Here is a 25,149-nt window from a genome sequence, read left to right as displayed (position 1 = left end):
AATTTTAGTATACTAGATGTCTCCTGCATGGTTTGTCTCCTCAGTCATTGTCCACAGACTCTGAGAAGCTGTAGGAATATGCAAGCGCAGACTCAAGGCCCAGCTTCATCTCCAACGTCGTGGAAAGGGACTGTACATCATGGGGCAGAGCCCTATGCTCCCCTACACCACCAGGACAGAGCCCGGGGAGAGTGACCTCCCGGGGTATCCACGTTGGAATACTTTTTATTAATAGTATTGCCCCTCAAAATATTAAGGGATTTCATTTTCGTTATCTATGCTATACATGTAGATGAAAGCCTGTTAAAGAAAATCCATTTGGGTTAGAAGCTGTTAAACCAGTCACTACTCTTAACTATTTCACGGCTACTTAGTCACCGTTATCCATTGTTATGAGTGTGAAGGCCCATAAGCCCAGTTTAATCTCCACTATCACAGAAAATAGCTTGCACCTGAGACCAAATCCTTTGCTATCCTGGATGTACTTTTGAGGGGGTATGAATGTTACAGCTATATGACTCCTTTGCAAGCTTTGCTAAAGGTGACTTTGGTTAAGTCATCCCAACTATCACATTTTTAAAAAATTTCCAAATATGGAAATTTCTGTTACATGAGAATTAAAGATGTGAAAATATTAGCAGTTCACTTATTTGAATAAAAAAGCTATCTTCCTGGAACATGAGCATGAGAAAATTGGGTCAATGTGGTTCAAAATATATAGCAAAATTTCTTTCCTGGCATATTAAACAGCAGCACCTTCATGAAAAGGAACTGAGCTCATAATGATCGAAAAGTCTAATGCAAAATGTGGACTGGCATACAGCCTTAAGTCAAAAGCAATTCGTAGATTTCCTTACCTCAGATCAAGTGATTTCAAATCCTGAGCGATCACTGCAAAACAAGGTAAGAGCTTGACCCAATTGTACAGTAAAAATGATCAAACCACTTTCCTTTCACTACAGTTCAGTCTCTATCCGGACAGGGGGAGCTCTAGAGAGCTGTTTCCTGCATGGTTTGTCTCCTCAGTCATTGTCCACAGACTCTGAGAAGCTGTAGGAATATGCAGGCGCAGACTCAAGGCCCAGCTTCATCTCCAACGTCGTGGAAAGGGACTGTACATCATGGGGCAGAGCCCTATGCTCCCCTACGCCACCAGGACAGAGCCCGGGGAGAGTGACCTCCCGGGGTATCCACGTTGGTCAGTCACTACAATGTAGTTTAGACTTCAGTGCTACGAATTAAGTTTATCCACCTGATGGAGGCTTCCCAAGGACATCGATTTGGGGGTGGATGCTAAACTCTCAAATTGTCCACGAAGTTCGAGTTCAAGACCGGTCAACATTCACATTATCAGTAATCTGAATTAACTTTCAGCTAGATACACCAAACTAATCCGGAAACCCCAATAAGCGATCAGCACGTCTCCAAAAAAAAAAAAAAAAAAAAGGTAAATGCAGAGCCGCTGACGCAGTAATTATGACTAGAATCTGGAAATTACCCTGAATCATATGACAAGTGACAGCAGAATTCAGAGCGGTCCCGTTTCGCCATCAGAACTCTGTAACCTCGGTTGGGCGTCAGAAATGAAATGTCCTGCGTGCAACTCCACTAGGATATCGAGCCTCCGAGGAGGCAGGACAATAAGCAGCCTAACAGACATCGGCGAGGTGGGCTGTACACTCAGGCTTGGAGCGCAGGGCGGAAGCCTTGCAGGCTTCGGTGCGAGCGCCCTTGCGTTACCGCCGAGAACGACGGCTAGCTAGGCCCACCCAGTCCCGCTGAACGAGGTGTAGTTAGCATGGCGTTGCCGAAGGGAACCCTTCTAAATAGTATGAGCCGCCCTAGAAAAGCTGGTTGGCGGGTTGGGGGTGGAGGGTTTCTATACCTAGAGGACAAAACGCGCAGGTTAAAAACTCACCACACAACACGTATCACCAAGAGTCTTTCCCGAAAAGACCAGGTTGCTCTGAAGCATCCTAATTTATATCCAGCGAAGCACGCGGAAGTCAAAGAATGTCTACTGCGCTTGCGTCGCGTCATGCGCAGTTAGGGAATCAGCTATTCGCTAAGGGTGCTGGGAACCTTCTGCATGGTAAACTCCACTCCTACCTTGTTCAGCGGCATCTCGCGATACTACAGCCTTCGCGCGCGGGACTTTCCTAGGGAATGTTAAAATACAGAAACCGAGTGGTGTAAAGTATGTTGGTGACTAGGTACAAACCGGATAACAAATTTATTTCTCTACTATTAGTTCACCCACTGTGGAGGATATGCCATTAAATAAACTCGTCCCCTCCACCAAAAGAAAAGCTTTGGAGTAATAAGTATGCAAAATAGAAAAAGACATCTAGAGAAATGCAGTTTCAAAAGGGATTGAATCTGTCCTGTACCAGTATCACATATAAAATAAACATTTGATAAATGCGTAGGTTAAACAAGACAAGTGCTCCTACACAATTGGCTAAAATTAGAAACCTATGTACAGCAGTGTGAATGTACTTAATACTATGGAACTGTACCCTTAAATGTTTGAAATGGTATGTTTTATGTATATTTTAACACACACATCTAATACAAAGAAGTTGGCAAGTAAAGAATCCCTAAAATAATTATTACATATGAAATGTTGCAAATGTGATAGAATTTTGAGTATGGTGTTAGGTGAATAACTGAATTAACATAGAGCCATCACAGGTGGGCTGTAATGAGTAGAAACATCTATGGTGTTCCTCCTATGAGATTTTGCCGGGTGCTTTACACATATTTTTTTTTACTATCACAGCAATTCTAAAATATAGGTGTTACTTCCTAGATTTTAAAATGTGAAACAGGCTCAGAGCAGTAGGTCTCAAAAGTGTGATTGACAGACCCTAAGGTGTTTGAGGCTCTTTTGGGAATCCATGAAGTCAAAACTGTTTTTTATATATAGACTTTGCCTTTTTTCACTGTGTTGACTCTGCACTGATGCTGTGAAGTGAATAAAAGTGCTGGTGCCTTAGTATGGCTCAAAGCCCTATCACCAAACTGTACTGGTAGTCATTGTATTTTTTATTGTCACATTTTTCCAGTTTGAAAAAAAGTCAGTGTCACCTAGAATGTCCTTAATGAAATAAAAATCACTAACATTATTAATTCTTGACTTTTGAATATTCATCTAGTTTCAGTATTCTGAGACAAAGTGAGAAATATACATAAAACCTTTTGCTGCACGCAAAAGTAGTGGTTGTCTCCAGGAAGAGCACTTATGCTATTGTTTTGAGATGTGAGCTGAAATAGCCACATTTTTTTCCTGGAATACCATTTTACTTGAAAGAACAGCTGACATCTTTACCAACTATATGTTTGCATGAGAATGGATTTTCTTCATTTACTTAAACCAAAATAACATGTTACAACAGATTGTATACAGAAGCAAATATGAGAATTGAGCTGTCTTCTATGAAATAAGACAAAGGTTTTGTAAAAAATGTAGAACAGTGCCACTCTTCTTCTCACTAGTTATTTCTGTAAATGTTATTTTCATAAAAATATTAATGTTAATGTGCAATGGGTTATTTTGAAGTGTATTATATTTAATTTTTTCTGTTTTAATTTAGTAAAGTATCAGTAAATATCACTCACAGATACAAAAGTCCTTGGGTTCTGAATAATTTTTAAAATTGTAAAGGGACCACAAAACCAAAATGTTGAGAACTAGTAGTTTAGAGGAAGAGAAATAATTCTGCTACTTCTCTGGTGATAGTACCATTATTTAGCTACTTTTCAATCACTCATTCAGTATCTACTTAGTGCACGACTTAATTGCTAGGCACTGTGCTAGACACCTGGGGAGTCTGAGATGAAGTACTTTTTCTGTCCTTGAGAGCTCACCGTGGGGGAAATAGGCATGATGGCAAATTATACTACTGATTGATGAGTGCCGTATGGCATGAATAAAGTATTTTGAGAACACGGAGGACAGAGCAATTAAACCATCTGCTCAAGGCTGAAAAAGTTTTCCTGGGGAGTAAATTTGAGTTAAAACTTGAAAGAATAATGGGATGGGTGTTGGGTGATGCCAACATTCCAGGCTGAGGAACTAGCAGGCCTATGGGCTCCCAGGAAGGTTGAGAACATTAATGAGTAACATTAAAATGATGAGGAGCACGCTGATGGACAGTGACTGTAATGGGGTTTGTGGGGGGCACTTGGTGAAGAGGGGAGCCTAGTAAACATAATGTTCTTCATGTAATTGCAGATTAATGGTACCAAAATTTAAAAAAAATGATGAGGAACATTTAACTGCCTGGACTTTTCATTTTGCAGGTAGGTATGTGGGGGCCAATAAGTTTTGAAGTAAAGGTTTGCTGTGACTATTGTTGCATTTTAGAAAGGTAACTCTAGGGGCGATGTTGGAGGATAGAGTAGAAAAACGAGGTTATGAAGTCCCATTAAATTATGTTGGCTTTGAACTTGGGTGGTAAACAAGCAAGAGGAGATAGAAATTGAGACATTTCTGACATAGACAACACACAGTATTGTCCCATTGGAGATGTGAAGAAAGGAACTTATGGATAACACCAAAGTTTCAGACTTGGGAGGCTGAACACTTGGTGGTCTCTAATTCTGATAACTGAAAAGGCTATGGAGAAGATAGTAAGGTCCATGTTGGAAGTGCTTATAAGTTACCTTTAAGTATTTGGATATATGTAAATATGTCCAGAGGGTGACTGGATATAGGGTTGAACTCCAGCAGGAAATTTGAGTTATAAAGATTTAGAAGTTGCCAGAAGAGTGGTGGCTGAAGTCACCTCAGGAGAGCGGGTAGAATGTTGAGAGGGCACGGAAACCCGGTATTTAAATGGTGGTCATGGAAGAAGCTAGTAAGGCAGAGAAAGCATGGCCTGAGGAGAACCAGGAGACAGTGGTGTCTGAGAAGCCAAGGAATTTTGGGGAATAGGACATGGCCCAAACATCAGTGCTGTACTTATACAGGGTAGTCAATGCATCAAGAGCTGAAAACAGGCTTTGGATGTAGCTGATAAGTCACTGGTGACCTCAAGCAAAGCCATGTTATTTTGAATTTAGATTTAGATGAGTTGAATGAATGTGGCTTTAGAAATGGGAACAGTCTGCAAAGAAGCCAAAAACTGATGTCACGAAGCCTAATATACTTCCTTTTTTCTCCACCTGTCATTTATTTAGCTCAACTGGTTGGACTATACAGAACTTAAGTTGTTTGCCGTTACAATAGATGTGAACGGCGTATAGGAAAGGCAGGAGATAGGGCAATACGTTTAAGAGAAAATAGGGTCAAGGGAAGATTTTTTGGGGGGTGATGAGATAAACATTAAATGAATGAATGAATGGTGTGTCTCCTCAGATGGTGGAAAACTGAGGGTGTTTGTTCCTGTCAGATGACCTCTATGCCTTAAGGAGGAAAAAATTCTTGGAGGAAATTAATGACTCTTCCTAACAGAAAAGACAGATGGAGCTCAAGTGTCCAGACTGCTGGTGGTTCCTGCTTTTCCTCCCTAGGGCTGGAATGAATAGAACTTTGAAGTAATAGTTTAGGCTGTATTTTGGTTTCCGGGCTTGGCTTTTCTGTGTTGTACATTCTTATCTTTAATGTAAGTACACTTCCAATCCCATCCCCTCCCATTCAATATCCACTGGACTCACCCTTTCTGACAGTGGTTTTCCAAACTTCTCACTCTGCAACTATAGTCTTCCCTCTCGTGGATACTTTAATCTAAATCCATAAGGACCCTAAATTCATTGCTTCAGCTAACACTGAGCTGTTTGTGGAACCTAATGACATGAGCAGTTCTGACTCATGGTTTCTTTTAACTCTTGGTAAAGGGTGGTGCACTAATCAGGGATAGTCTGCAGGGACAAGTAGAAAGTGAGCCATCAGTGAGGCCACCTGGATTGAAACTGTGCTACTTGACAGAGAGGAGTACATGAGGTAGGAAGTGTCCTATTCTTATGTCAGCCTGAGTCTAATGGTATGTGGTCCATACACAGTAAATCCTTCTAGGGATAACTGATTGGGATGTAACTGTTTGTCTTTGAATATATGCAAATAATGATTACAAAATTTGCTTTGACACTGGGGAAGCAACTTCATTTCTCAGGTTCTTCACTCATAACATGAGTATATTTCCACTTACCTCCCAGGTTAGGGGTGGAGAAATAGGATAAAGGACCTAGTACAATGCCTGGCACATAGTGTGGGTTCACAGTTGGCTTTCCTCTCTGCAGCTTCTTCTTTCTCTGTGTGTGCAAGACAGGCACAAACATGACTGACCTTCATCTCTGGCTACCTTTAATAACCCTAGTATTTTTTTACCCCCTCATCCACTTCTCATTTAGGGCATCTAGTACTATTTTAGGTCATCATTTTTAAGTTGGCTTAAATCTTTTGGAATAAGGTAAAACATAAAAATAAAAACACATCAAAATAGTATAGTTTGTTTTTTCAATTCTAAAATACTTTAATAATTAATATTGATAGGAAGACTGATATACAAAGCAATTACTTATTTTACAAGGAGAGTCTGTACATCAGGGAAACATCTTGAAGTACAATTCTTTACATTAGGCTTTTATTTTTTCTTTACATTATGATTGTGAATTGTTACTTACATGAAAAAGGAACACAAAATTAATTATATATATATATATATATATATATATATATAAACACCTGAAAAGACTTGACCCCCAAAGTATCTTGTTTCAAAAGAACAGGAGATGAGAGATGAACTAGATTCCTTGGTGGCACATAGAAAGCAGACCAGTAGCTCAGGAAATCAAATCCTGTTTCTGGCTTGGCACATCAAGGGAAATAAAGGCAGTGAAAGAAGAGTTCTAAAATGTCATCGCAAGGCAGAGAGTGCTGGCCTAAGCCAGAGTCTCCAAACCAACAATATAGAAAGGTTAGAGGAAGTTGAGATAGCACTTAATGTGTGGCCACCTTATACACAGACCTCTAATCCCTCTGTAGTATTGGGCCTTATCTTCCCTCAGTCATACCAAATGATCAGGAGCTTCAAGGAGATGTGGACCCATTAAATTTTCATAGCCATAAGGCATTTGATGGCAACTGAGAAATCCAAAGACCTCCCTATTCCCCATACAGAGGCAAGACACTACCTTTTAAGGTCACTTCAGCTTTTTGTTTTGGCCTGATACTCCTGATTCTTTCAGCAGATCTTACACAGACATGAAAGGAGATAGAAAAATCTACTGAACGATTATATACAGAACAGGGAATGCAGAAGAAATCTTATGAAATAGCCACAATTTCCTAAACATTAAAAGGAAAAGCCACATTCATTTGTCAAATAGAAACTATTTTTTTCCTCCCACTTAGTGTGGCCAGGAATTAGAGGGAAATAGTGAGGCTGTGTGGTTTTCAATAAACATTCAAAGAAAGCAACTGAATTTTTAGAAAATCCTATTAAATATATTTCAAATACAAAAAGGAGTGGGGGCTGACCCAATGTCCAGGTACCGATGGCACTGGTTACAGCTTGGAGGAGGAGAGGAGGGGGGGTGGGAAGCTGCAAGAGAGGGTCAGCAGGAGGATCAGTGTGGAGTTCAGAGGGGGAGAGAGCGCAGGACAGGGCACACAGCACTGAGGAGAAGAGAGGAGAGGGGCCATAATCATGCTCCTCCAAACTGCTTCCCCAAAGACATTTTCCTTTCTAGCACCCCACAAGCCTAGGACCTTGCTGTGATTCTGGCTGTGAATGTGGGAGTCAACTGCATACAAGTGCTCCCACAGAGTTGCTACAACTCCGCTTTACAGAGGAGGATTTACCTACTGGTCAGAATGATTTAGATTATCATTTGGTACAAAAAAGTACATCAGCTTATAAACTTTAAGCCATGAGTTAGTTTTCTGCCAAGTTGGCATTAATATAAAGGCCTTTTTTGGTTTTGATTTTGTATTAGAACATACATGCTTTTTTCATTTTCTCCAACTTGGAATCTGGTGATAGCTCAGATTGCTTAATAGACAGAAAAACATAAGTTCCCATCACTACTTCAAGATTTGTTTTGTTCTTTTAATAAAAATCAGGATGACATATGTGCAAAAGGAAGAACACGTCAGATCCTAAGCCTCTCTCAAGCTGGACAGCCTGAAGAATATTGCTGTGTTACAAGAGGTATAGTGCAATGCTTTCAACTGACATGCCTTCAACTGGCATGAAGGCTTTCCCTGGAGGTGGGGCCCCTTTGCCAGAAAGTTGGGGGCCTCCAGACGACTTTCCCCACGACCAATCTGCTTTGATGGTTGGAATTTAGCGCCTACACAAGTGGGTCTCACAACCAGGCCAGAGCAGGTAAGGCTAATGGTATAAACTGTGCCTCAGCACAGGCAGTCACCTTGGGGAGAGGGTGAAGAGCAGCCAATAAAACTCAAACCTGCACGTGGCCTAGAACATTGGTGGCTGGGGACGGAACACCCCTCAAGTATGCTGCAATATAAAAAGGTTCAAACGCACCGACAAAGTGTTCAGTTTTGCCCAAAGGAGCACATGAGAATCCATTCCAGTGAAATGCTACATTCATAGAAGTGCTGTTTGTCGCAGAACTATGTCCCCCAGGACTTGATTGGAAGTGCTGAAGTTCCCTCCATGACGCTCTGGAGACTGAAGCAGCAAAGCAGCCTTATTTTGGGGATTATTTAGTTCCTCTCTTAAACTTCAGCATCATGGACGATGATAGCTAAAACATGATAAAGAAGAGCCGAGTTACTAGATGTTGTAGATTGCTTTGCTATATGATTGTATTAACAGTAGTGAAATGTTATATTCTAATTTTTAAAAATAGCCTCTCCTCCACTCTAATTCTACATGAGCCTTTCTGTATCATGTGACACTCCTGACCCTCTTCCTTCCTTCTTGAAGCTCTCTCCTCTTGGCTCTGTAACACTACCTTTTTCCTAGATTTCCTTCTTCAATTGCTTTTTCCAGTATGCTTTTCTGGTTCATTTTCTTCTGTCCACCCTTTAAATACAAAACAAAACTTCCCCTTGAGAAACATTATCTTTTCTTATAAATTTTATTTTTAGACTTTGCTTTCTCCCTGGACTCTAGGCTGAGTATCCAACTGTCTTTTAGGCATCTCCACCTCAATGTGTCACAGGCTCCACAAACCCAACATATGCATTTTAGTTTCTAGTTTATTGTCTGCCTTCTTCTTCTCAATAAAAGCTCATCGAGGACAGGGACTCTATCTTGTTTCCTGCTATATCCCAAGCATCTAGCACTGTATCTATCTGGGAGTAGATGCTCATTGAATATTTAGTGAATAAAGGTGCTAATCTGTTCACCTGAACCCCTTATCGACTTCACAGACCTCAAAAATCACAAGTCAGAAACCTAAGAGTTATTTTGACTTTTTTTACTTCATCCCTGGAATCGACAGATTGCCAAATCTTGAGTCTATGTTTGAAATATCTTTCTATTCTATCTCTTTTGCATTCTCACTCTCACTTCTCTGGTTTGAGCTACCAGTATGCTCACTCTGACTACTTTAGTTACTTCCAAACTGGTTTCCCTGCTGCTAGTCTCTTCATCCTTCCATATCATGTCTCACAGTTCCACCAGAGCTTGTGCTGAAACACACAGAGCTCCAGCGGTTCCTATGGCCTAGCGTAACAGAGCTCTTCAGAGTGTGACTGAAACCCATCTTGTTGGTCTCATCTTTACCATGGAACCCATATGTCTTCTGTTCTAGCTACATTTTCTGTTACTCAGAAATAACTTTTATTTTCCTACCTCCCACAGCCTTGATAATGCTGGTCTTTTTGCTTGCTACATTCCTTCCTTCCTTCCTTTTTGTCCAAATAATTCTTTTACATACTTAAAGATCCTGCCTAAATGCCACCTTCTCTATGACTTTATTTTGCTCACTACAGTACTTTATTACTAACAATAAAAGTGGCTAACACTGACATAGCTAGGAAAGGGGAGAATTGGGATACAAACCTGACAGATTCAGGACTCAGAATGACTGAGGCATTTATCATATTGATTGTACTATATTAGTACTACACAGGTCTTTTTTCCACATTAGACTACAATATCCTTGCTGGCAAGAATGAGCTGTTGAGTTCATATTACAATGCCCTGAATAGTGTTATTGTTGTTCAAAGAATCTGTCTTCTCTATTCCTGTCAGAGTTCAGTACAAAAAAATTCTGTATAAAATAACAATTTGCTTGCTTTGTGATGGAAAAACATTTAATGATATTTTATTTTCCAACTTCACTATTCCTTCTTTTATCGTAAACTGTAATTGTCATTGTATCTCTCTTCATTTAGTCTCTTTTTATAAATGTTCTGAGAATTACCTAGATCTTTTACTGATTTGTGGCTACCTGATTCTTTATGTATTGGGTGGGGCCTTAATCAGTAATTCCAAATAAAAATACTTTTTGGATTGTTTCATGACGACAACTAATTAAAATTAAGTTTATACACTAAACTGATAAGATCAAATGACATCAAAGAGGGCTTGTGTAACTCCGCAACGATTTCCTCATATGTAACCTGGGACAGCGAGGTGCAAGGAAGAGAGCACCTATGGCTTTTCTGCCATTCATTCCTTTCTCCAAATGCTGGTTCTGCAACTTATCAGCAAGTCAAGCAAGTTACTTAACACTTCCGAGCCTGTTTCTTCATCAACAAATGGGGATATTAACACACTTTGCAGGTTTATTTCAAGGATTAAATAACATACATAAATACCACACTCAAATAGGCATTTGCCATTGCTTCTCAGTTCTCATCCCTATCTCTTAATGTAGTCTTCTTGCCATCAATGCTGAGTGTCCTTCTTTTAATGGTGTCATTAGAGTCCTTCCTCTCTGAACAGCTCTGTTATGTTTGGGGGAGCTCTAGCTCACTCATATGTATTTGGGTCTTACCGTGTAAAACGTTTGCTCTCTTCATGAACCTCCATCTCTGAGCTTTTAAATTCATTTAATTCTTTTCTTATGGCAGCCTGTGGAGTAGAAACAAAAATGTTTTATCATCTTCTGTCTGCTATAGTACACTAGTGTGATTTGCCATCTATTTTTCTCTATTATGCTTAACTCTGTGAGTCACTGCAACCTGTGGTAGGCAACCCAGAAGGAGAAGCCAGGTCAACACACTGAGTGAAGCTCTGAGCCTGACTCCATTCATCTCATAATAAACCTAAAGTCTCCAGTTATAACACCGTAAGAGCTTAAAAGAGATATTGTAGCTTTTACAGTTTCCACAGCATATCAAATACGTCTCCTGTTATAACAGTGAAATACAGCTAATTACTAAAATATACCACCCAAACTCCCTCCAACCAACCAAACACTGTTAAAAATGTATTTTCTTTCTTTCCAGATTTTAGTACTCTGTGATGTAGCAAGGATTTTCTTTATAGTTTTATTGGTGGTGGCGGACTCATGAGTATAAAGTTTTGGTTTGTACATCTTGGCATATTATTATCTTGACTAGAAATTTAACATTATATCAAATGTAGAAATTTTGTTTATGGTTCCCCCTTCTTGTTAACATCTTGTATCCTTCAAATAAAGAGAGAGAGAGAAGGAGAGAGAAGGAGAGAGGGAGATACCTTGTCTGCAGGGGTCAGTTTGGTCCAAGGTTTGTCAGCTCGCCGGTCATAATCATGAGCATCAGTTACTTCCACATACTCATTAAACCTCAGAATCTTCCTGGCAAGTAGTTCAGCCACAGTTGGCCTTTGACTGAGCTGAAAAAAATGGAGCCTCTCAGTTCAATGTGCCAGGAATCGGGTGTCAAGCATGCATTCAGACTGCCTGTAACACAGTGCTTTAGCCTTTGCTGAACATTGGCATCACCTGAGGAACGTTAAACACTACTGATTCCTGGGTCCATCCCCAGGTATTGGCATTTTTTAAGTTCCTGAAAACAGTTAAAATTGAGAACAACTGCTATAACCAAGGATAACCAATGCTTCCCAAACTTTAATATGCATACATTTTATTTGAGGATCTGGTTAGAATGCAGAGTCTGATGAAGCATGTCTGGGGTGGGGCTTGAGATTCTGCATCTCTTATAAGCTTCCAGATGATGCCAATGCTGCTGGTCCGTGGATCATATTCTTGGTAACAGAAGGATTAGGACTATAAACTCATATATATTTAGGAAATGAATACACTTAATATGAAAGCACTATCTAGTGGGTAATATTAAGGGTGAATTTCCTGCTAACATGAATAATGCCCAAGACAGCAGACTCTGTAACACATTATGATTTCAGGTTGCATAATCAGGTAACCTGCTCAATTAGAACGCAGCAAGTCTGGCTGTTGGCCACTAGCTACATTTACTCTATCAAGGATAATTCCTTTGTTTCTGGGGAAGGGGAGAGTGGGAGAAATCAGGAAGAAAATGTCTAGATCCCTTACTTTCCTGGGGATTCTTACACATTTTCAGAAATTTCGAGAACTCAGAACAAATCAGAATCTACAGGAGGCAATTACAAACTATTATGGAGGAAAGGAAAGGAAAAAGGGATTAATTCCGTGCTTAAAAGCTAACATGAGTCTGGTATGGAAAAGATTCTACTCTAACTGGTCTGGGACCAAGGAAAAATCCTAGTTGGTTTTTCAGATTTTTCAGGTATTACTAAGGGTCAGTTCAGTTCTTTTCCTGATTACACACAATTAGCTTGCTTTGCGAAATTGAATGCTACACATTCCTGTTACCATCTCTATACTTAACAGATTTTAGAGTCTACATCAATATCTTACATCTATCAAAAAAAGGTCAAAGTTTATGCAAACAATTATTGAGCACCATCTTATGCCAGGCTTTTTTTAAATAGTAAAAATGGAGAAAAAATGCTTTTAATAATGCTGTGCTATTTTTTCTATATTTACATCATACATTCTATTTTCATAGCAACCTATAGCAATTCAAGTCAAATTCATTTCTTCCCAATCAAACAGGTCATTCGAATATGAGATATGCAGTTAGTAGACAGACCGAAACTGACCACTTGTACAACATACCTTTCTAGTGAGCCGACGTTTAATCTCTCTTTTTTCTGCCTGACGATCAGCTTCATTTTTAGCTATAGTTGACAGAAACATAAAATTACTTCAAAATGGAAAGTTGCATATCAAACTTTTTAGTACATTTCTTACAGGCTCCAAGTCAGAATAAAATACTAACTGTGGGAATACTAACCAACATAATTTTCTTGTCAACTGGTGTAGTTAAATACATAAAAGCAAGGGTCAGCAAACTATAGTACCAAATCTGGCCAGTCACCTGTATTTTTATTGTCTGTAAGGTAAGAATGGTCTTCATGTTTTGTTTTGTTTTTTGTATCATTAATGTACAATTACACGAGCAACACTGTGGTTACCAGATTCCCCCCCATTATCAAGTCCCCACCACATACCCCATTACAGTCACTGTCCATCAGAGTAGTAAGATCCTATAGAATCACTACTTGTCTTCTCTGTGCTACACTGACTTTCCTGTGCCCCTCCCTACATTATGTGTGCTAATCGTAATGCCCCTTATCCCTCCCTTCCCACCCACCCTCCCTGGTCCCTTTCACTTTGGTAAGTGTTAGTTCATTTTGGTTTCTCTGAGTCTGCTGCTGTTTTGTTCCTTCAGTTTTTCATTGTTGTTATACTCCACAGAGGAGTGAAATCATTTGATACTTGTCTTTCCCTGCCTGGCTTATTTCACTGAGCATAATACCCTCTAGCTCCATCCATGTTGTTGCAAATGGTAGGATTTGTTTTCTTCTTACGGCTGAATAATATTCCATTGTGTATATGTAGCACATCTTCTTTATCCATTCATCTACTGATGGACACTTAGGTTGCTTCCATTTCTTGGCTATTGCAAATAGTACTGTGATAAACATAGGGGTGCATATATTTTTCAAACTGGAGTGCTGCATTCTTAGAGTAAATTCCTAGGAGTGGAATTCCTGGGTCAAATGGTATTTTTATTTTGAGTTTTTTGAGGAACCTCCATACTGCTTTCCACAATGGTTGAACTAGTTTACATCCCCACCAGCAGTGTAGGAGGGTTCCCCTTTCTCCACATCCTTGCCAACATTCGTTGTTGTCTGTCTTTTGGATGGTCGCCATCCTAACTGGTATGAGGTGGTATCTCGATGTGGCTTTAATTTGCATTTCTCTGATGATTAGTGATGTGGGCATCTTTTCATGTGCCTGTTGGCCATCTGAATTTCTTCTTTGGAGAAGTGTCTGTTCAGATCCTCTGCCCATTTTTTAAGTGGATTATTTGCTTTTTGTTTGTTGAGGTGTGTGAGCTCTTTGTATATTTTGGATGTCAACCCCTTAGTCTTCATGTTTTTAAATGATTACATTTTGAATGGTTTGATCAGTACCTATATAGTAGCTTCCTTTTGCTTTTGGCCTGCAAAGTTGAAAATATTTACTATGTGCCCGTTAAGAAACTGCAGATTTTGCTCAAGTAATTAATTACTAAGAATGGAGAACACACTGTGTTTCCCATGATATGTCAAAAAATACCCACACTTTAATATTTACTTAGTGACTAAATTGTATAAATCCAGATAATGATGAGAGAACAGGGGATGGATTGGTTAAACTGAACATGCCTACAAGTAATCCTGTAAAGCCTAATCCTCTTCAGTGTGGAGGTTTTTAAGGTCAAATTTCACCCTATAATCTGGAAAAATAAAATCTGTACTACATTAGAATGCTATTTGAGGAAGTTAATTATGTACACAGAAAGAAAATTAAGTATGTGGTCCCATTTTGTGACTTTAGGGGTATGAAAGTCTTGAGAGATGAAAATGGCAGGAAGACTCCTGCATTTGGGACTTGTTTTGGGTCCTAGCCCTAAGATTTCACTAGAAACAGGAAGGTCCCTTCCAAATGCACAGCCATTATCTTATTTCATTGAAGACAGAGAAGTTGGGCAGTATCTATCACATGCTGCCAAATCCTCCCAAATGGCCAATGTAGTCTCAGGATACTGTGAGAACATTAAAACAAAAATGTCTGGAGTATCCTGATACACTAAGCAATACTATAATGATATACCATAATGATATCTTATAAAGGAAGCTTGGGGGAATTCTGTTCCTTCAGAGAAAAAGATATGAATTGTCCTTCTCTGGCTGGAACACTCTCTCCTTGGCCCTTGTAGAAAATGCTTCTCTTCTGTTATGTGTATTAAAGTGAGAAATAAAGAAAATCTATATAATTTTATTGCCATAGCTGGACTCACGTTGTAGTATATTTCGTTGTTCTAATTCTTCTGGTGTTGGTCTTTGACTCAGTCGTCTAAAAAGGAGATAAATGAAAATATTGTCTGTTAAACCTCTCAATCCTGTTTATAAAGACTTGCCCTGGTCTTAGTTTATATTAGCCCCTACACTAGGCAAGAAAATCAATAAGTTTGCAAACTGTTTTAACATTTCATTTGTTCATCTGATTCAGTGTTGATGAAACAATTTTCATCTTCAAAGTGTTAATACAGATATTACAACATAAAAAGGTATCATACGTGCAAATGGGAAGCAAGGATTCTAGCTCTAGCTCTGATGTCAATAAGCTGAATCACCAAAGGGCAGCTCAGGTAGACCCAAGTTACTCCTCTGTGAAATGAGGGCTTGGACTTAACTGGCGGCTCCCAAACAGATTTGCTCCTTTAGCCCATCTGTTTAAAAGGCAGATCCTCAAGGCATATTAACAGAAATTGTGACTCAGTAAACAAGCATGGGAACTGAGAATTTGTTTATATATATGACTTATTCTTTTTTTTCTATAGTGTTTCCCATATGACTGATTTCCCTCTTTTGATTTTTTAAGCCCATGGTTTAGGAACCACTGGAATTGAAGGTTGTCTTTGTGACTCTATGATTTTAACTTCAGTCCTCTCTGTGAAGTATTTGATGAAGTCTCATCCACGGTTCTGAGATGTTACTCACCAATGACAACCTGTCATTTCTGGAACCGGAAAATTATTAATTCCTTAACCTTTAGTTTATACTTCTCAGACAGTATTTGAACTACATGCGAACAACTCTTTAGTTGCCTTCATAGAGAACTCCCAGTCCTATTTAAAAAAATTTTTATTAAGTATCATTGATATAGACTCTTATGGAGGTCTCACATGAAAAACAATGTGGTTACTACATTCAGCCACATTATCAAGTCCCCCCATGCCCCACTGAAGTCACTGTCCATCAGTGTAATAAGATGCCAGAGTCACTACTTGTCTTCTCTGTGCTACACTGTTTTCCCCATGACAGTGTGCTTCCCCCCACACCATGTGTACTAATCATAATGCCCCTCAATCCCCTTCTCCCTCCTTTCCCATCCACCCTTCCCCTTTGGTAACTGCTAGTCCCTTCTTGGAGTCTGTGAGTCTATACTCCACAAATGAGGGAAATCATTTGGTACTTGTCTTTCTCTGCCTGGCTTATTTCATGGAGCACAATACCTTCTAGCTCCATCTATGTTGTGGCAGATGGTAGGATTTGTTTCTTCCTTATGCTCGCAGCCCTACTTTTTAATATACTATTTACAACTTTCTTTGTGTATTTCAGAGGTTTTTTTTTTTCCTGTGAGTAAGAACTTCCTTTTTTAATGTCTATTACAACAAAACAACTTTACTAAGGTGTGTTATACAATAAACTACACGATTTGATGTTCTGACATATGTATACACCTATGAAACCAATACCACAATCATGATAATGAACATATCCATTACCCTTGTATTGGTTTCCAAGGGCACTGTAACAAATTACCACAAACTGGGTGGTTTAAAACAACAGAAATTTGTCCTCTCACAGTTTTTGAGGCCAGAAGTCCAAAATCAAGATATTGGCAAGGTTGGTTCCTTCTGAATCCTCTGGGAAAGAATCTATCCCATGCCTTTCCTTCTAGCTTCTGGTGGTTGCTAGCAATCCTTGGCATTTGTTGGCTGATAAATCACTCCAATTTCTGTCTCCATAGTCACATCGCATTGTGTGTGTGCGTGCATGCAAACTTCCCTCTCATATGAGGACACCAGTCTCTGGATTAGAGCCCACACTAATCCACTATTACCTCATCTTAACTTGATTATATCTGCGTAATATATATAAAGACCCTCCTCCCGTTCCAAATAAGGTCACATTCATAGGTACCAGAGCTTAGGACTTTTTGGGGGACAGAACTCTATACACTATAACCTACCCCACAAAATCTCATTTCCTTTTGTAATCTCAACCCTTCTGCCCCCAGGAGAATAGTAATCTACTTTATGTAACTACAAATTAATTTTCATTTTCTAAAATTTTATATAAAATCATACAGTGTGTGCTCTTTTTGGCTAGCTTCTTTCACTGGGCATAATTACTGAGATCCATCCAAGTTGTGGCACAATAAATAGTTCATTCCTTTTTACTGCTGTGACTATTCTACCACATGCCTATACTACAACTTGCTTACTCATTTGCCTTTTGATGGATATAAGGTTCTTTATAGCTAGCTTTCTTTGTTTTTTCTTTTTTTCGCTATTACAAATAATAGCCCATGGAATCGCTGGGTCATATGTCTGATTTTTTTTAAAGAAACTTAGAAATTGTAAAGTAGTTCTACCATTGTACATTCTCACCACCAGGGTATGAGAATCCAGCTGCTCCTCATCATTGGCAACTCTTGGTATTATCAGTCTTTTGAACTGAGCATTTTTAGCCATACTAGTGGGCTTGTAGTGGCATCTCACTGTGGTTTTAATTTGCATTCCCCTAATGGCAATGATGTTATGATCATCATTATCTTTACATATGCTAATTTGCCACCTCCCTCTCCAACTGGGCTGTTTTCTTACTGAGTTTGGAGAGTTATTCATATATTCTAGGTTTAAGACCTTTATCAGATAACATGGTTTATAAATATTTTCTCCCATTTTGTGGCTTGTTTTTACATTCTCTTAATAGTGTCTATCAAAGATCAAAAGTTTTTAATTTTGATGAAGTGCAATTTGTCAATGTTATTCTTTTTGAGATCACACCTAAGAAATCTTTGTCTAATTCATATTCTCAAAGTTCTACAGTTATAGCTTTCATGTTTAAGTTTATGATCCATTTTTAGTTAAATTTTGCATATGATACAGGGCATGGATTAAAGTTATTTTTGTGCCAGCACCAGCTGTTGAAAAGACCATCCTTTCCCCATGAAATGGCCTTTATACCTTTGTCAAAAATGAGTTGTACATATATGGGAGGGTCTATTTCTGGGCTCTCTCTTCTGTTCCATTGATTTACTTATCTATCTTTATGTCAGTACCATACTGTTTAGGTTACGTTAGCTTTATAATATAATGTCTTAAAATATGATTGCGTAGTCCTCAACCCTGTTCTTTTTTATAGTTCCTTTGGTTATTCTAGGTGATTTGTATTTCCTTAGGAATTTTAGAATCAGTTTGACAATTAAAACTAAAGCCTACTAATGGGTATTTTGGAATTACGTTGAATCTCTTGCTATCTTAATAATACTGAGAATTCTCAACCATGAATATGACATTTCTCTCCATTTATATTTAGGTCTTCTTCACTTTCTTCAGTATGATTACAAAATCTTTTGTCAGACTTATCTGTAAATATTTAAAGATTTTTAATGCTATTGTAAATGTAAGTCTCTTGTATTTTTATATTTCAGTTTCACATTGTTCTTTGCTTATGTCCAACATGCTCTTCTACCTGTGAAACAACACTCAGAGATGAGCAATTAGCTTTGCAGTACAGGAAAAATAAATCTATTATCAAAGATCCCCATTCTTAACTAAGTCATAATCTTGCTGGTCTCTTGCTGACACTCAGAGGGCCACAGATCTATCTAAGATTGCCATTTTGGCCAACAGCAGAGCCAAGAATCTAAGTTAGGAGAGGAGAATATAGTTTAATTAATGGGCATCCTTAGTTAATTACTTTGTAAGGAATATGTTGAGAGTTCCACCTCCTTTTCTTACTCTACCAAGAGAAATATCTGAGTTGGGTCAACACATGTATATATACCTGGACTCTGTGTGTATTAGATGTGTAGGGAGCTGGCCTGCATTCAATTTCTCTATGCTTTTGGCTCTAGCTGAGTTGAAAAATATACTAACATTTTGAAAGGAGGTAGTTACATGGAATATGTGAAAATAAATATTATAAATATGGGTGTGATCTTTAACTGGGTTGGCACCTTGTGTTTGAGCAACTGGATAAATGACAGAGGAGTCTTGCTATCCTGGGAGTTTCTGATATTCCTGGGAATACCCTGAATTCCCTAGAAAACTTTTATTTATTAAAAATTTATTTTTTAATTAAGTATAGTTGAGATAATAGTTTCAAGTGTATAACATAGTGATTTGACATTTACATATATTACAAAATGCTCACCATGGTATGTGTAGTTACCATCTGTCACCATACCAAGTTATAAACAATATTACTGACTATATTCTCCATGCTGTACCTTTCATGCCTGTGACTTACTTATTTTATAACTGGAAGTTTGAACCTCTTGATCCCCATCACCTATTTTGCCTATCTTCCCACCCCACCTCTAGGAACTTTTTAAAAACCATATTTATGTCTAACGATTTAAATTTGACAGATATTACTGAAATATATATAATATGTATTTTAAAATATTATGCTATTTCTAAAATTAAAGAAGAAAAAAAGATAAATGAGTGCTCTACCATAAAGTAAGTCTCTAACACACATACTGGCATAATCAAATCAAATGAACCCGTTCTAAGCAAAGGCCTTACCGGATCAGTGTGTTCCCAATCTGGTGCCTTATTTCATTCCACTCTTCTTTGCTTTTTCGAGGCCAAGAATTCATGTTCATCTCAGGCTCACTGGGTCTGTGGTTCAATTTCATTGCCAGTGTGTCTTTCCTCTTCACTTTGTTGGCCAGAGCACCTTTGCACAAGGGAAAGAAAAAATGTAGAAGTGTATGGGGTCAGCCTCACCTGGAACTATGCAAGAAGCTGAACAATATCCTAACTCCTGATTTTCTTCTTGGTCTCCCATGATTCTCTGTTAGTTGGCCTGCATTCAGAAGTAAAGCTGAAGACAACTAAAAATCTTTTTAGCCAGATGGGCTCAGATGGGCTGAAGGTATTTTCTCCCTCCTACCAGACTTCTACATTTTTCTCCTTGGTAAGAGTTACTAGAGGAGAGATCATCTAAGCACGGGACAGCCTTCTGAATTACAACGTAAGGGCATTCACACTAACATACCTCACAAGATTCCTATTCTTTCCTACTTTTAGGAATCAGGATTCCATTACTCACAGATTTATATATATGAACATGCTTTTTTCTTTGCCCTATGAACACAGTAAGTTCATTAGACTGAGCATCACTCTAGTCTCTGTAACACCGTCCAAATACCAACTTTCCTCTACTCCATGTTCCTTAATATCACCAAGGGAAGTGATTTTTAAATCAAAACAAACATAAAAACCTGAATGGCTCCATCTACTTGGCTCCCTCTCACTGGCTTGTTCTAAGAGTGGGAATGGGAATGTCAGGGACAAGAGTTCCGCACAGACCTTCCAACACCAGTTAGTCAGATGACTCAAGGAGAAACACTGCCTATGTCCATTCATTTTACACTTGCTTAAAACCAGCAAGTAGCCTTATTTATAAAAGAATTTTCTCCTCTGTGTTTTTCTCCCTTGCTTACTATGATGGCTTTCATCTTCATCCTCTTCATCTCGGTATTGAATGGGACCTTCTGAATCAGAGTCACTCTCCTTTTCTTCCTCTTCCTCCTGCAGACACTGTGGTAGTTTAGGAATGACTGAGGTAGATGCCACATCACCAGACGCAGATGGGCGGGTTTGTTCCTCCTCTTCTTCATCGTCTGGACTAATAAATTAACATAATTATATTTTCTTTTCAGAAACATAAAGGCAAAGTACTGAATAACTATGGAAAAGTCAATGAATGAAACAATTTGTAATTCTTTACTTTTTAACAATCTTGTTAAGAAACTTTTTAGTGGCTCATAATCTATGAGGGTAAATTGCCTCATAATCAATCTAAAGGGCTCTGGGCTCAAATCCAGAAAATTTATTTACAACTTATTTACTAGCTTGTGAGCTACTTCTCTGTAAATGGGAACTATACCTACCTTGTAGGCTTGTTGTGGAATGAGATAGACAAATTCTAGAACACAGATAGTCTAGCACACAGGGCCCTGATGGGCTGCACACAAGTTCACTTTGGTCTGATTAAATGAGAAGACTACACAGCATCTAATGCTATAATTGGCTCATGGAAGATATTCCATAAAAAATATATATATATTTAACCCTTTTCCCTTTGGTTTAACAATGGAGTAGGACAAAATGAGAATCCAAGGAAGCAAAGAAAAGATGAAAACTCCCCTGCTTTTCACTCTGGAGACATAAAGTTGTGACGTAGTCCACTTCAAACTACTAAACCGTCTCTTTCCAGGATATAAAATAAATAATACCAGCATGTACAAAAGTTATGGCAAAACAAATAACAGTAGGTTGCTACAATAGCTCTGTAATAATTCTTGTAGTTACTAAGGCCAATATCCAACTTGCTAAAAAGTATCAACTTTCAGTCACAATTTTTCTGAATTTTTAAAGACAAAAGTATGTGTAAGTACGAGAGCCAGTGTGAACAGACTGAGTGTTTGGGGACAGATGAGGGAGAGAACATGATCAGGTCCAGTCTATGGGGCTGGAATACTGAGCTACCTTAAGAGCCCTCTTCTTTTCGTCTAGACTTCTGTCCCTCTGTACCAAGCTTAGGTGACAGGCACTAGTGCTTTCAAGTTTGTCTAAATTCATTCTCACAAGCTTGTAGAGTAGGTATTATCCCTGTTATGGGATTAGACAACTAAAGAGCAGAAAGGTTAAGTAACACAAACCTCTACAAGCTGGTAGGTAAGTAAGAGGTAGAGCTGGGATTTGAACCCAGAGCTATCTTACTCCAAGGCCAATACTCTTAAGCACTGTTACACTTGCCTGCCTTGGATCATATAAAAACATAGGTGGTTTTAATTTTCAAGTGGTTTTAATTTTAATCATAAATTTTGTATCATCATGGAAATTTCTGCCATGGAAACAATGTTATAGAAATCGGCAGGGTAAACAAAGTCCAAATTCTAGAACATGCCCTATATGTTGATTATTTTTCTTACATTAAATCTATTCACATTTACTTTTCCTAAGTAATTTTTTCCAAGAAGGGCTACTTGAGAAAAGAAAAGGAAGTAAGAGGCAATCTTTAAATGCACTCACACTTTGAGCATTTCAATAGTGATGGGAAGTGACCTGGTCCGGCCCAGGGTACTGCTGTCCTCAGAAAAGCTGTCACTGTTCTCAAAGAGCAATGAATGAGCTCTGTGAGAGCCCTCCAAGGGAGGAGTCATGGGAAGCGGGCTGGTCAGGGCCTGCTGGATTCGGATATGCAGTGGGAGTGGGGGCAGCCTGGAGGGTACACGGGGCTCCCCAGAGCTGTGGTCCAGCATCCTCTTGGGTACTTCCTTTTTCTGTTCTTCCTTCTGGAAAACCTCTTGGGGAAGGTCTAAGGAAGGTGGAAATTCAATTTCTGGCACAACTTGAAAAGTCTTAGCAGGGAAAGGAGGGGACCGTCGGGGTTCCGGAGGTATATGAGTAGGTAATGGGGGAGATGGAGAGGGAGGTGGGATCATCGGCAGTGGTTCGGAGGCCACAGAGCACATGCTCTTCTCTCTCTGATCACTTGACGCTTTTGTGGTGGTGGTAGCGGCAGGCTCCGAGGAGGACACCATGGTTGATGGAATGCCTCTCTTAGGTGGTAAGGGTGGGGATGGTTTTGACAACAATGTACCACTGTTTATTGCCTGGGACAGTTCAGCTGGAAAAGAGAGAGCAACACCTCAATTTAAGATGGCTTTATAATGCTTGAGGGGCCAGCCCAGGGCCTAGAATCAGAACTGAGATCATTCTTTCAGGCAAATTATACCATTCCGTGGCTTTGCCATTCCCCAGATATCTCATCCTGAAATCAACTTTATATTTAAATATCTAGAAGGCCTATAAATGTATAGAGGTATAGGAAGACCACTACCATAATACCCCGATGAGCAATTTCTTACTTCTTTGCTATGATAATAGATATGACAACATTTTATGACTTGGTGTAAATAAAAATATGAATAGAGATAGAAAAAATGTGATTTGTTCTAACAGTATTCCATTAAAAAATTAAATGGGCAGACAGCAATAAACGAACACTGTCAGGCACTATTATCATTTCCTGATTAAATAATGATATCTAGGTATCTCAGTTCTGTATTATAAAACTATCAATAATGACATCTTGAATTTTTATTGCAAATGCAAAGATCTTTGAAGAAATCAAAGTGCTTTTTATCTTTAACTTCATATTCTCCTTATATAAAATATCATCTCACATTTTACAGAAGGAAAAACTGTCCACCACAGAAGGTGACTTGCCCAAGATCATATTATGAACTGGCAAGGCTCAGCTAGTTTCCAGGTCTCACTATTAGGCTCCATCCTCTGGATCCCACTGTCTTTGATTTTTATTAGTGTCCATCACCTTTTTTTGCCCAACCCTTAATCTCCACTCCCACTACACTATGGGCAGCCCTTGTCTCCATCAGCATATCCACAGTGCCTGGCACAAAGTGAGTCCTCATTTCATGCTATTAGATGAGAGGCCCCTACCCTGTATCATGAGAGTATATATCCGTATGTGATCCTCCAAAGGCCACAATGACTCAGGTGCTCTTTCAGCAAAGTCCCTTTGGAGGGCTCCAAATAGCCTTGAAGAAATGGATCATCACACATCATGGAGAGGCCAACCTAGCAAAATAATTAAATAGTGGTTCTCCCAATCACCAATCTCTGTCTAACCAAGGCCTTATTTTGGTCCCACTGTTTTCAAATGGTTCCATGTCTTTCCTAGAAACACCTCATGGTTTCCTGAAATAAAATTTAACTTGCCCCACAAATCCCATTCCACAGGCAGCATTCAAAGAAAAAGACTAGTTAATATGATAATGTTTTGATGTCACTCCTCAGAAATTTTAAAAAGCACTTTCTAGGAAAATAGACATATAAAAGAGATTTTTTAAATGTGAATTTTAGGATCAATGAAAGATACTTTTGGGTAGACTGCATTTTTGCTGCCTCTCTAAAAGAGCAGTTAGCTATTCCACCTAAACAAACCACCCCTAACAGGACCAAATTTGTGCATTCTGACATTTGAACTGCTAAGGTAAACTACCTTTGGCAATTTAATGAAGATATATGCCCAAATATATTAAGGAAGTGAACATACCCTGAACAACAGCATTTGGCTGTAGTTCAGTAGGCAAGAAGCCAGAATGTTCATTGGAGGGGTTACAAATTCCCTTCATCTGTTCAGTTGTTTAGGTGGTCTTTAGTCCTTATACCCCTGATTAGTCCTTAATCCTAATACTGTCATACTTCTTAGTAGATATAGCAATGTCTAAAGTAGTGGTTTCCAAATGTTTGGATTTCATGAACCAACACAATTAAAAAGAAATTCTTGACCAACCTCAGGTTATTTTTAATATTTCGAAGTAGACTTTGAAGTAAGTAAAACATTTATGAATAAAACCATTTCATGAAAGAAATGGCCTTTTAAAACCAAAAATTAGGAAGGTCATAATTTTAGAATAAAGGATAGTCCTTTAAATCAAACCTTAATCAAATTAACATTAATAAAAACTCTGTGAACTGTCCTGTTTTTCTCCTTCTGCTGAGGACTACTCGGACTGATGTCTGGTCCCTCAGTCACAGGGCCTATATTGTTTTGGACCATTCACCTGGGCCAGAGTGGCCTCTGTGATTTAGCCCGGGGTACAGTACATATTATCATTTTTTTATGTTGTCTTACTCTGAAAAGGGTGTAGTAGTACTGGTTTAGAGCAATAGTTCTCAGTGTACGGCTCCTATTTATGCAGCATCAGTGTCATCTGGAAATTTGTTAGAAATGCAAATTCTTAGGCCCTGCCCCAGACTTTCTGAATTAGAAACTCTAAGGACAGGACCCAGCCCTCTGTGTTTTCACAAGCCCTCCAGGTGACTATCCTGAGAATGTCTGT

The 25,149-nt window shown here is 38.9% G+C and overlaps 1 protein-coding gene and 2 non-coding genes across 3 annotated transcripts in view; all 3 read right to left on the bottom strand.

Annotated features, from left to right (window-relative positions):
- LOC118927129 (mediator of RNA polymerase II transcription subunit 18) overlaps window positions 1-25,149 on the bottom strand; it is a 183,417-nt gene that overhangs the window by 408 nt on the left and 157,860 nt on the right. The window contains exons 8-18 of the mRNA XM_036914971.2: window positions 22,310-22,907; window positions 20,716-20,900; window positions 19,793-19,946; window positions 15,266-15,321; window positions 13,033-13,094; window positions 11,610-11,747; window positions 10,924-11,000; window positions 6,153-8,718; window positions 1,919-2,159; window positions 1,253-1,422; window positions 858-891 (exon numbers count right to left, since the gene is read on the bottom strand). Coding sequence (XP_036770866.2) covers window positions 8,703-8,718; window positions 10,924-11,000; window positions 11,610-11,747; window positions 13,033-13,094; window positions 15,266-15,321; window positions 19,793-19,946; window positions 20,716-20,900; window positions 22,310-22,907 — 1,286 coding nt within the window. The 3' untranslated portion in view covers window positions 858-891; window positions 1,253-1,422; window positions 1,919-2,159; window positions 6,153-8,702. The remainder of the gene's footprint in view (window positions 1-857; window positions 892-1,252; window positions 1,423-1,918; window positions 2,160-6,152; window positions 8,719-10,923; window positions 11,001-11,609; window positions 11,748-13,032; window positions 13,095-15,265; window positions 15,322-19,792; window positions 19,947-20,715; window positions 20,901-22,309; window positions 22,908-25,149) is intronic.
- LOC118927161 (small nucleolar RNA SNORA73 family) lies at window positions 15-217 on the bottom strand. Its single transcript, XR_005030735.2, has one exon. It is a non-coding gene; the product is annotated as a small nucleolar RNA SNORA73 family (small nucleolar RNA).
- LOC118927160 (small nucleolar RNA SNORA73 family) lies at window positions 997-1,199 on the bottom strand. The gene has a single exon (XR_005030734.1). It is a non-coding gene; the product is annotated as a small nucleolar RNA SNORA73 family (small nucleolar RNA).

This window comes from Manis pentadactyla, chromosome 4 (genome assembly GCF_030020395.1).
Source record: "Manis pentadactyla isolate mManPen7 chromosome 4, mManPen7.hap1, whole genome shotgun sequence".
NCBI classification, from domain to species: domain Eukaryota; kingdom Metazoa; phylum Chordata; class Mammalia; order Pholidota; family Manidae; genus Manis; species Manis pentadactyla.
Note: the sequence above shows the minus strand (reverse complement) of the source record. Positions and strands in the feature narration are given on the sequence as shown.